The following is an 11,684-nucleotide window of genomic DNA, read 5'->3' on the forward strand; positions in this document are numbered from 1 at the left end:
ATATATGGGGTTGCAAATTGGGGATGCTCTGTACGCGTGGTTTTGTGTGATTCTTCGATCCGGACTGGATTGACTTTCTTCTTAGAGAAAAAAAAAATTCAAAATAGTTATGGAGTTGGCTAGATAACCTACTCTCTGGACTACAGGATAATGAAACTCCCGTCTTTAGTTGCTCACAAGACACAAGGCTGAGAGAGGAAGACGAACGGACCAAACTCCAAAGAGTATAGATAAGTGGGACCCACTAAAACAGAAATCTCTCTCCAGCCTCACAACTCCGCCACGCTTACACAATTCAATCTAATATCCGGCTATTAAGAAAGAAAGAAGAGAGAATCGAGTGAGAGAGAGAGAGAGAGGAAATCAGGTAAAAAGTAGAGAAACAAAATCATGGTTACAGCGATCTCAACGTCTTCATCTTTTCATCAGCTTCTCCTCTCCAGTTCTAGTTCTTCAATCTCTCGTATTTCTCCTCTCCAACTATGCGTCGTCTCACACGCTGCTAAGACGCTCTTCTCATGTCCTAACAGCAAAAGATACCGAGGAGTACGGTGCGCCGCAGTGGGGACAACATCAGAGGAAACGGTAAGAAAGAAAAGAAGTGTGTTTGAGATACAAACGTTGACTGGATGGTTATTGAAGCAAGAGCAAGCAGGGGACATTGATGCAGAGTTGACTATAGTTCTATCTAGCATTTCGATGGCTTGTAAGCAGATCGCATCTCTTGTACAGAGAGCCAGTATTTCCAATTTAACGGGTGTACAGGGTGCCGTTAACATTCAAGGAGAAGACCAGAAGAAACTCGACGTTGTCTCAAATGAGGTATTTTTTTTTCCGTTATCGTTAACAAAATAACGGATTTTTTCTAACCTCAAATGAGGTTTGATGTACAGAACAGAAGCAAACATACGGCTGAGATGGGAGGAAAAACACAGACAATTGAAATCCCTAGGGAATATTATCCCATCTCAGTAACGGAAAGCCTTTGTTCTAACCTGCGCCGTACAAGTGAAAATTGAATGGTGTGAACATCTCAGGGAGTTAGATTACAATGCTGCCACGCGGCACAATCTTCGGGCCCACTAAGGTTACGAATGTTTTGGGTATCAACTAGTTGCACACCACCCACTACTAATTGCACTCCATCACTTAAAAATTCCTCTTTTTTGGATGATTGCACTCCTTTGTTTTTTTTTTTTTTTTTTCTTCTTTACCATGCTCACATAAATTATTTTGGGTGCAATACGTTTGGTAAGAAATAGTTGGTATGCTTACAATTTGCACTAGCACAATTAGTAGGTTAAAATTAGGGCTGCAACTTGGGTGGGCTAACCCGAACTCAACCCGATTGATGGGTGAGTCTAGGTTGAGTTAAATGGAAAATGAGTTGAGCCTTGGCTAAGAAATCTTAACCTGAATTGAATTCGGGTTGAGGCTCCAGTAACCCAATTTAACCCGATGCTATATATTTACATATAAATATTTTTATTTATTTTAAAAAATGATTTTTTTTTTTTTTAATATTTTTGTAAAAGTAAGGGAAAAAAATTATTGATTTTTCATTTTGCATTTAAATCTATTGCTATGTATGTTTGAGTATAGTATTTTACAGATTTTTGAAGATGAAAAGTTGTTTTTACATCAATTTTACAGAGAGAGAGAGAGAAATGAGTTTAGTCTACCCAAAATTACCTAACTTGAAAATGAAATTACGCTTGCTCCTTGAGCCCAACCCGCCCAAAATTCCCTAACTTGGGCTAACCCAAGCTCAATCTTGGGTTGTGCTTGGACTAATGAGCTCTAACCCGATGGTTGGGTTGAGTTGAACTCGAGTTGAGGGTTATATAACTTGGGTTGAGCCGAGTTGACCTCCAATCCACCCAGGTTGCAGCCCTAGTTAAAATAGAGATTATAAAAAATAAGGTCATTTTTCAAGTTTGGTGTGCAACTAGTAGATCCCATGTTTTGTTGGTATGAATTTATTCACCGAAATTGAGAATCATTAACTACTTCTAAGCATTCTATTTAAGTATCTTGAATAATAAATCAAAAATTAGTCTTGAGGCTTAGTCTTAGATTCTTGGGCAAGAAATCCAATCTGTGAATTGACCAAAAAGATTGTTGTAAGTGGTAACATGTGGCATCTTTTAACGAGTCTTGTTAACATGTGCCCTAAGAGCATAAGTTAAAGTGCAATAAATACACCTTGGGAACATGCATATGAGGGTATTTTGGTAAAAATAATTTTTTTTAGTGTAATTTCAATATAAATTTCAATTTCCCAAGTGTATCTATTACACGTTAAGGGCACACATTAACAAGACCCTTTTTTAAGATGTTTTTATCAATATTTTCTTAAAAACAATTTTATCCAAGACCAATTCCTACAAAAAAAAAACTTTGAAGCGGATAGCCCGCTTCAAAATTTGGAAGGAACCCTCTCCAAGGAGGTATTTCAAAGTCGGACTCAATTCCTATACACTAGCGGCTGATTATTGTTGTGCCATTGTTGGCTGTTTTTGCTCAACTTCTTGCCATTTTGGTCCAGCATTAGGTTTATAAGTGATCGGTTGAACAAAATCACTTCCTCCATTCAATTTTGCATTCCTTGAGATTTGAAATTTTCGAATTCCAAGATGCAAATCTTTCAGATAAAAAATTTCTCCATTTTTTCTTTTACTTATTTTTTTTATGACGGGGTTTCCGAACCCTTACGCCCGACTAGTAGGGGCGAGGCAACTGGCATCTTAAAGCACCATATCTTGTAACTCATAAGTAGGGATAAATCCCTTTGGGAGGTAACAAGAAGGCTTGAACTCAAGACCTCTCCCTTTTTGGAGGGATGCCTTCGCTACTATGCCCAATGCACGTTGGTTTCATTTACTTCAATTTAAGTCAATAACATTTCTATCATATAACTAAATCATATTAATGAACTTCTTCCTATTGCAAAGTGTTGTCCTAGAGTGACTGTGTAGGACGCTACGTTCGCAACTGAGCTGACATGGAGGTGTGTACATAACCGTGATGCCTTTCACTCGTAGAAAAAAAAAACTATGATTCCGTGCACATTGCCACATCAGCACGGTGTTGTAATTAAATTTGATTAGAATGAAAGTTAACATTATAAAATCGAAACCATGGAAAATTTGGCAACATCTCCTCATATGGATTGTTGTAATTAAATTTTATTTCTATTTTTTTTAGTCCATTTTTGGCAACATTTCAGTCTATAGATATAACCGTCTCTTGATTGCAAATTTCTACTCCATAAAAAATAACATTGTCTTATAAAACTTGTTTTTTTTTAAATTGAGATGCATTACAAATGGTGGAAATGGGATTACTTGATTCATCAAGTGTACATCCCTTAGGATTCTCCACATGGGCAGTGACTATACCCTACCATGTATTGCACTTCTCAGCTATTGTTGAGTTTAGTCCCACATCAGACACTCGTTGCCTTATCTCTCTCCTTATAAGCTCTTGAACCTCTCTACTCGTTGCCAATTGGTTTTGAGTTGGACCCCCAAATTTATTATGGTATCAGACCAGGCCTTTCTCTCCTCTACGTCACCCAGTTCATATCTCACATACTTTGGCCCAGTCCGTCCCACAAGTGTGGGGTGTGTTGAGTTTAGTCGTACATCTGACACTCATTGCCTTGCCTCTTTCCTTATAAGCTCTTGGGCCTCTCCGCTCATTGCCAATTAATTTTGAGTTGGACCCCCAAATTTATAAGCTATGACAACTTTCTTTTTTTTTTTTTCCATGTAAAAGAGGGTTGGTTACATAAACAAGCCATTTGAGAGGCCACTTTAGTTGCCATATGTGTAACAATCCAGTTGCACCATACTTCCATGGATTGCCCATCCAGGAAAATCCCTTGCATGTATAATACATCCTTATTATGCCTTATAAAAACTGCTAAATGCAAATGCAGGTGTTCTCTAATTGTCTAAAGTCAAGCGGGCGAACGGGAATTATAGCATCAGAGGAAGAGGACGTTCCAGTTGCAGTGGAGCAAAGTTACTCTGGCAATTACATTGTGGTTTTTGATCCTCTCGATGGATCATCCAACATTGATGCTGCTGTATCCACTGGATCAATCTTTGGAATATATAGTCCCAATGATGAGTGCCTCGCTGATATCGATGATGATAACACGACAGTAAGTCTCTCTGAATTGCTTTAATTCATCTTTTTAGTCTAAATAAATGCCTATTACCATGTGTCCAGCAAAAAAATTCTCCATGTTAGTGAATCACTATTATCTCATTTCATTTGTGGACAGACACTTTGTAGTTCTTATTTGCATTCGGGAAAACATCAGATAGATTAAAAAGTAAAAAATATTTATTTCAAGTATAAATATGTATTTTATTTATTAAATAATAAAAAATACTTAAAAAATGCTAAAAACAAAAAACAATTCATGATTTTTTTTAAAAAATCAGGATTAAATCACTGTTATTCGTGATTTTTTGAAAAAATCGTGATTTAATCTCGACTTTTTCAAAAAATCCCAGTTTTTTGTCAGGATTTTCCTTTGCATTCATCATCATGCTTATATGTGCTAAAAATCTTGTTTCTCCACATTTTTATTATTGGAAGTGTGGTAGTGTTTGCTTTCACCATAACCAATTCACATTCATTTGGGTCTTTCTCTTGTTTTTATAGAACATTCAACTTGAATATTCATCTAAATAGGGTTGTTGTAATTGGTCTTCATTGAGCATGCCCAACCGACCCACTCTACTTTCCTTTAGTTTATTGCCTTTTGGAACTACTTCTATAAATTGAATGATCCACCTATGCCACAACGAATCATTCCTTCTACATTAAAGTTAACAAAAAAAATAAGCAGTAAATTCCTATTTGAGGAATCTTATTCACTTGACACATGGCACAATGCAGCTCCAACAAGTGGAACAGAGGTGTGTTATCAACGTGTGCCAACCTGGAAGCAACTTATTGGCTGCTGGTTACTGCATGTACTCAAGCTCCATAATCTTTGTGGTCTCCATAGGGAATGGGGTGTTTGCGTTCACCTTAGACCCCATGTATGGGGAGTTCGTCTTAACACATGAGAACATTCAGATACCTAAGTCGGGTAAAATATACTCATTCAATGAAGGCAACTACCAAATGTGGGATGATAAGCTGAAGAAATACATCGATGACCTCAAGGACCCCGGCCCAAGTGGCAAGCCATACTCTGCCCGGTACATAGGCAGCCTTGTTGGCGATTTCCACCGGACACTGCTCTATGGGGGAATCTATGGGTACCCCAGAGACAAGAAGAGTAAGAATGGGAAGTTGAGGCTCTTATACGAGTGTGCACCCATGAGTTACTTGGTAGAACAAGCCGGTGGGAAAGGATCAGATGGTCATCATAGAGTACTCGATATCCAACCAGTTGAGGTAAGCATAATTATGCAGCAAATACAATACAATACAATACAATACAAAAATAGTAAAAATCATTAAGCAAAAAGATAGTTAATGTGTTATGCAATGTTTCTTTGGCAGATTCATCAGCGAGTTCCACTTTACATTGGAAGCACAGAAGAAGTTGAAAAATTGGAGAAGTACTTGGCTTGATTTCACTTAATAAGATAATGTTCATCAAGAATTTGAGCTAAATACAAAAGCTTTGGAGAGGCCTAAAATTGGACATTTGTCCCAATTTTTTGTTAAACTTCTTGTAAGCATGTAATGTTTATATTGTTTTTTTTTTCCAAAAGTTGTGTACAATTCACTGTCGAATGATCAAGTTTTTTTTAAAGAGCGGGAGACATTGAAATACAGCAGAAACAAGTCTAAGATAAAAAGGACCATATATGTTCATTTATTCCATTGGAATAATTTGTTAACCATGCAGGAACCACAAAGTGTATGCTAATGCCATTTCTTGAGGAACATTTAGGGAAACTGCCTGTAATGGTCAAGACGTTGTCACAACTCACAACATTAGATGTTTTTAACCTCTAAATTGTGACTAAGATGACACTGTTAAACAAGTAAAAGCATGGAATTGTTTCAAGGTATTTATTAAGAACACTCATGAAACGAAAAGGTCTGCATCCAGATTTATCATACTAGCATTCTTATAGAGAAAATCGCATGTGTCCACAACATTTAAATTAGGTTCATTGGCACACTAGAAGGAGAGAAGAAAATGAAAGATTTTGAATGAGAAGATTGAAGGGCAAGGAAATATGAACAATGAAATGTAATGTTACTGTTAGACCAATATCAATTCTGAATTAGAACTTTGAACATAGGTAGCATCTCTAGCTGCAAAAATACTGTAGATGATAGTTGTCAGCCTAAGATTCGTCTAAATTGTTAATTCAGTCAATCTCTTGCTAACTGATTCTCTTGATCCATTGAAGGGCTTCTTTGATTCTTAGCTGCAAATTGAATCAAACAAAGAACCCATGTAAATAACTACAATTCAACAAGGGGAATGAAAGAAGAATTAGATGGTATAGATACCTGGACTCAAAATTCTTATGCATTTGGTTACAGATTTCATCGAAGCCAAAGAATCTTGACCTGGTTATGCATAACAAAACAAAGAAGGATTTTAATAAGAATCGAAAGCATGGATGGAGTATGTGTATTTAAAAAAGGATGAGTATTACCACCTTGTACATTCATGTCTTTCTCACAAAGAACTGTCGTTAAACTTGATGAAAATTCAGATAAGGTTTGATTTTCCTCGAAACTTCCTTCCCCTGATTCATGTGATCTGCATATAAATCATAAAAATTCAAAACTAGAGTTAGTATAGTAAGAATAAGAACAAGGTTGTGAAAAGTTAGCTACAGAGTAAAGCAAATGTTACCCTGAGATGAGGTCAGTAGTAGGATTCATGGCTTGGCCGCATTCAAGATCAATATCAACTAAAAATTCCGAGAGAGATAAATCTGCCCCGAAGATATCAAAATTCGGGAAATCCATATCAAAGATATTCAATCCCTCACCGGCTGATGTAGAGATCTCAGCTGTTGTATGATTCTCGGAACACATTGGCGCATCAGATGCACCAAAATCAAGTCTCCCTTTTACATGATCCCTTGTTCCAAGCCTCTTAAACTGTGTTTTAACAGGTGAGGGAGAAGAAATATAATGGCTCCTCTCCACGGAATAATAAGTAAGGTGTTTGGACGGGCTAACAATAACTGTATCGGAAGAAATTATGGGACAGTTTGTAGGGGTAATCTCTTGAGGTATATTGTTGTTAGAGCAATTAACAAGGGAGCAACTCTCTTGTGGAGAAACAGATTTATCAACTAGAGAGGTCAATCCTTGTGGAGGGGTCTTTGGACTAGGTGAATCGGTTTGAATGCATGAAGAAGGCTGATTGAACAGGCTCTTTGCAACAGTAGATGCACCCGGTAAACAGTTACGAGATAAGGATTTAACCATAGAACACTGCCGCTGAACCATCCCTTGAGCACCAATTGTGTTCTGTGCTTGCAACGGTATCTTAGTACCTACAAGGAATTTTTATAATAATTATATATGAAAAAAAACAACACTAACATTAATATTGAATGTAACAGGGATTGTTTGTTTATTTTTTTTACTTGTTGCAATTTTTATAGAAAGTTACCTCCAACAGGCAGTGTCTTTGAGGTTATTTGACTACAAGCTTTCTTTGCAGTTGGAGGGACATCAGGGACAGGCCTTGAACCTTTTCTTTTGTTTTGAGAGGGAATGTTGGTGGATGGAGTTGAGAAATTGGTGGGTTCAACAGTGTGGTTGGAAAGCCATGGAACCGACGTTGCAGCAGAGGTTCTATTCATGGGATAGCCTGCTAATAAAATAACAAAAATGAAATCCTTCAATTTCAATAAATTGTCGTTGAATGAATTTAGTTCACAACCTAATGCTATCATCTATGTAAAGAAGTGCAGATCCATGACTTGATGCCACTCAAGTTCAAAACATTTGGAAATTACCACCAGCTAGGACAACTTTTCTATTTAAAAAGGAGGATGAAGAAGTTTGGTTCAACTCAAAGCACAAACCACCCAAGACAACTTTCTGAGCTTCAAAGTAGTCATCCAATTTTTAATAAATTTATCGATTTTACTCTCAATAAACTTATAAATAGTATCAAAGGTTTTCAATTTAAGATTTTGTAACCCCCCCTGCCACATCCCAACTCTTTAAGTGGGAATTGTGGAGGTTAAATATTGGCTTTTTTTCACAGAATCACATGTGACCTTGAGATAAGCATAATCAAAGATCCCAACCTAGTTACAACAAGATAAGATTGATATGAGATCCAAACTTTGTTAGACACAATTAGTCTTGTCCAACCAACAAATTGAGACAAAATCAATGAAGATTCTTTGAAAGCTACGGCATAGTAAATTTCCCAATTTAAAAACAGAAAGAGATCTAGAAAGGAAAGTTGCTCGAATCCACTGCAAGAAATCCAAGAGATAAATATAACCCTACAAAGTTTACAAGTAGATAATTAACCCTGCAAAGTTTATAAGTAGATGGGAGATTTATAATGAGAAGAGGAAGAAGGGGTCACAAATACTTGTTAAAGAATGAGATGCAATGTATAACGATGTATGAGATACATTCTGTCATTATCAGGGTATCTTATCATGTGAAAGGTTGTGATTGAGAAGTAGCCCTTCAGTATGAATCAATTAGTATCATTTACACTAGGAAGTATTGGTGATTAGTATATTTAAATTTAAATAGTCAGTAATTATATTAATTAAGATCTTCATATTAGACTAAATTACTAAATCTTGGTTGATGCAATCTCTAGAAATACCATTTCAAGGTTCATGTAAATATGTAATAATCATCCAAGTTATCAATAAATCACTTTCTTAAACAGTTGCACTAAATATTGATTTGTTTTCATTTCTTGCTTGTTTGATGCCTTTCTGGTTAAAAGTCTTTATTTCTTTCTTTCTTTCTTTCTTTTAATAAATTAAAGATCTTTATCAATAGCATGGTGGAGACCATGAAGCAAAGTACAAAACAAAGAGAGTAAGAAAAGTACAAACAAACGCCAAAAAAACAAAACCCAACCAAACAACAATGCTACACCCCCAATCCCACTTGGCTATGAAGTCTTCAAATTAGATCCACTTTGACTCATCAAAATGCCTGCTCCACAAAAAGATAGACCCCAATATGGAACAAATAATGCCTTGAACCAAGGATTCCTTCCCCTCAAAGGTCCTAAGGTTTCTTTCCTTCCAAATTTCCCAGCAAATAGCAAAAGGAGTAATGCTCCAAAGTTTTCTCTTAATAGCCGAGAAACCCCAAATTACTAGAAGTCTTGACTTGTGCATCAAAGTAGAAGTGACAAATACCTTTACTACATGGAAATCAAGGGAAGACGAAATCAACATTTCATGGCCCATATTAGTGTGAGGAAATCAAAATTTTCCCTTAGAGGAATCATGGGCATTACCCGTACCTTACACTCTAACAAGTAGTAACAAAGTATTAACTGTGAGTGTATAATTATGTCAATGGTGTGGACCAATAGGATGGGACCACGTGGTCACTAATGCATGAAGAAAGTGAGCCAAGGCCGACACGTGTATTATATTAAGGTTAATATAATTGATTCAGTGGATGAGTGATTCCAATTGAGACCCCCACGTGTCAACTCTCCTGAGTCCAAAATGGGACTCAACTACATGACACTAGTCTAAAAACGGTTGAGTGATCTTTATACTTAAGAATAGATATAGAAACGGAAAGAGGTTTAATGCAAATCTCAGCAGAAAAATTCCTAGTTTGATTGAGATTCTATTTATGATGATATCCCCAGATTAAGATTAGAAGTATAAGAAATAAGAAAGAATTATCATTTTATTCAGAATTAAGAAGATAAAGATAGAAGGATTCTAATTTTCTAAAAGATAAGGATCAGCTGCTAGATATTCAGAAGAAATTGCCAAAGGAGATTAAAATTATTTTCATCTATAAATATAAGCTACATCACATAGGTACAGGAATTTTGGATTCATTATTAAACCCATCCTTTGTTGATTATTGCTGACTTGATTATTGAAGGGTCTTGATCTGGGAAAATCTCCCAGATTTGGGACTTTTTGTAGGAATCAGAGGGAGATCATCATTGAGATTCGAGTTTAGGGGTGAGGTAATATCTTTAACCTACACTAATAATGAAATCATGGTAAGATAATTTATCTTGGTTTCATTTAGCAATGTAGATTGTAGAAGTCTGTCTAATGTGTTATTTTGTTTTTTTTTTCCTATTTGATCCTGTTGGGTCGCCATATTTAGAGCCAAAGAAGATAATTGAAATTTTATGCAAAAAATAAATAACTCCTAACTGACCCTAAGTTTTCTAAATAAAATTGCAAAAACTGACTCTGGGTTTGAAATTTAACAGATCGTATGGAAAATTCAGAGCAATTCTTTTGAAAGAAAAAAATATATATGAAACCGATCTTAATGTTACAAAGGACAAACAAATAAAAATCCTAATTTGAAAATTAACAGAATACACACGGAACTAAACTACCAAAACATTACCTGACGGGGATCCAATTCTTTGGTCTGATTGAGGGATCAGAGCCATTGGTTTGGTCTCTTTGGCAGATATGGAAGGTGGAGAGATGCTTCCTTTGGAATTGTAAGCGTTCATGGCTTCCTGCATACCCTGCAACAAAGCCTTCACCCGGACTTTCTCATGCTCCATCTGGACCTTTTCTTGCTCCAACATCACTTTTTGCTCCTTTAAACATATATATTCATCCAAGATCGCATCTAAACTCAACAAACTCTTTGGCGCCTTTAAATCAACAAAAACTTGTTAGTTTAAAAGACCCAATTCAGGAAGAATTCTAGAGAGAGATGTAGGGACTTAGTTACCTCTCGAACTTGGGTTTTGGAGATGAGGTTAGACGCTTCGGCTCTGAAGAAGGAGCGTGTTTGGGTGTAGTTGTTATCAGAGAGATATCGATCTACAATGAAGGCAACTTGGACTGGAGTGACCTTCCCCTTCCCTAAATTCTCTGTTTTCTTTGATTTTGTTTGCTTCACCATTTTCCTTCTTGGAGAAAGTCACGATAGATTCAAAGAGAAATGGAAGAAGAGAAGTTACAGACTACAGAGAGAGAGAGAGAGAAACCAATAACTTAGAAGGATAAAAAGACTAGAGAGAACGCGGGAGCTTTTGAAAATTTTTAGATTATAACGTAAAAATGTCGAAGCGGTAAGGAGAATTCTCATAAGTTGGCGGGATTTCTATTTTATTTTATTTTTTTAATTTAATTTTTGGGTGATTTAAAGTTTCAGACATACGGCACGTGCCTCATGGTTAATATTAGAGATACCCTAAAGTGCTTTGAAACTGATGATATACCCCCTTGACCTAGGTTGTGTCTTAATAAATACTAAAAGAAAATAACCTAAATGCCCTTATCTTTGGGTGACTTAAAGCTTTAGATATACGGCACATGCCCTATGGTTAATTTAGAGATACCCTCAAGTGTTTTGAAACTGATGATATACCCCCTTGACCTAGGTTGTGTCTTAAACACTAAAAGAAAATAACATAAATGACCTTATCTTTAGAGTCATGATTTTTTAACACCCCATCTGACCCACCCCCACCCATCATACGCCCCCTAACTTGGTATGAATTAGAACCATAG

The 11,684-nt window shown here is 36.3% G+C and overlaps 2 protein-coding genes across 3 annotated transcripts; one reads left to right on the plus strand and one right to left on the minus strand.

The window, feature by feature from the left end:
* The first annotated feature begins 310 nt into the window (after nucleotides 1-310).
* Nucleotides 311-5,788, plus strand: HCEF1 (high cyclic electron flow 1). The gene is made up of 4 exons (XM_086422994.1): nucleotides 311-822; nucleotides 3,944-4,171; nucleotides 4,918-5,424; nucleotides 5,533-5,788. The coding sequence occupies exons 1-4, from the start codon at nucleotides 391-393 to the stop codon at nucleotides 5,602-5,604; spliced, it is 1,239 nt and encodes a 412-aa protein (XP_086279120.1). The 5' UTR covers nucleotides 311-390; the 3' UTR covers nucleotides 5,605-5,788.
* A 285-nt stretch (nucleotides 5,789-6,073) lies between these two features.
* On the minus strand, nucleotides 6,074-11,217 carry LOC147386165 (uncharacterized). 2 transcript variants are annotated; one of them, XM_086422992.1, is made up of 7 exons: nucleotides 10,900-11,217; nucleotides 10,561-10,819; nucleotides 7,625-7,828; nucleotides 6,854-7,505; nucleotides 6,654-6,757; nucleotides 6,502-6,561; nucleotides 6,074-6,416 (listed from the first exon to the last, which is right to left on the minus strand). In XM_086422992.1, the coding sequence occupies exons 1-7, from the start codon at nucleotides 11,071-11,073 to the stop codon at nucleotides 6,361-6,363; spliced, it is 1,509 nt and encodes a 502-aa protein (XP_086279118.1). In that variant the 5' UTR covers nucleotides 11,074-11,217; the 3' UTR covers nucleotides 6,074-6,360. The 2 variants fall into 2 exon arrangements, with proteins under 2 accessions (XP_086279118.1, XP_086279119.1); XM_086422993.1 differs by having other exon boundaries at nucleotides 6,076-6,416; nucleotides 7,625-7,825; nucleotides 10,900-11,194.
* Between the last annotated feature and the right edge of the window lie 467 nt (nucleotides 11,218-11,684).

The sequence above is a fragment of the Akebia trifoliata genome, chromosome 14, assembly GCF_017979445.1.
Source record: "Akebia trifoliata isolate Shusen 1 chromosome 14, ASM1797944v1, whole genome shotgun sequence".
Classification (NCBI taxonomy): domain Eukaryota; kingdom Viridiplantae; phylum Streptophyta; class Magnoliopsida; order Ranunculales; family Lardizabalaceae; genus Akebia; species Akebia trifoliata.

What these genes read in the sequence shown, in the direction of transcription:
- LOC147386165 (XM_086422992.1), bottom strand. Translation starts at nt 11,073, where the DNA reads ATGGTGAAGCAAACAAAATCAAAGAAAACAGAGAATTTAGGGAAGGGG. An exon ending in ACTACTGACCTCATCTCAGG is followed by an intron (nt 6,758 to 6,853) that starts GTAACATTTGCT and finishes ATTTATATGCAG; the next exon opens with ATCACATGAATCAGGGGAAG. An exon ending in GAAAGACATGAATGTACAAG is followed by an intron (nt 6,562 to 6,653) that starts GTGGTAATACTC and finishes ATGCATAACCAG; the next exon opens with GTCAAGATTCTTTGGCTTCG.
- HCEF1 (XM_086422994.1), top strand. Translation starts at nt 391, where the DNA reads ATGGTTACAGCGATCTCAACGTCTTCATCTTTTCATCAGCTTCTCCTC. An exon ending in TCGATGATGATAACACGACA is followed by an intron (nt 4,172 to 4,917) that starts GTAAGTCTCTCT and finishes GGCACAATGCAG; the next exon opens with CTCCAACAAGTGGAACAGAG. An exon ending in TCGATATCCAACCAGTTGAG is followed by an intron (nt 5,425 to 5,532) that starts GTAAGCATAATT and finishes TTTCTTTGGCAG; the next exon opens with ATTCATCAGCGAGTTCCACT.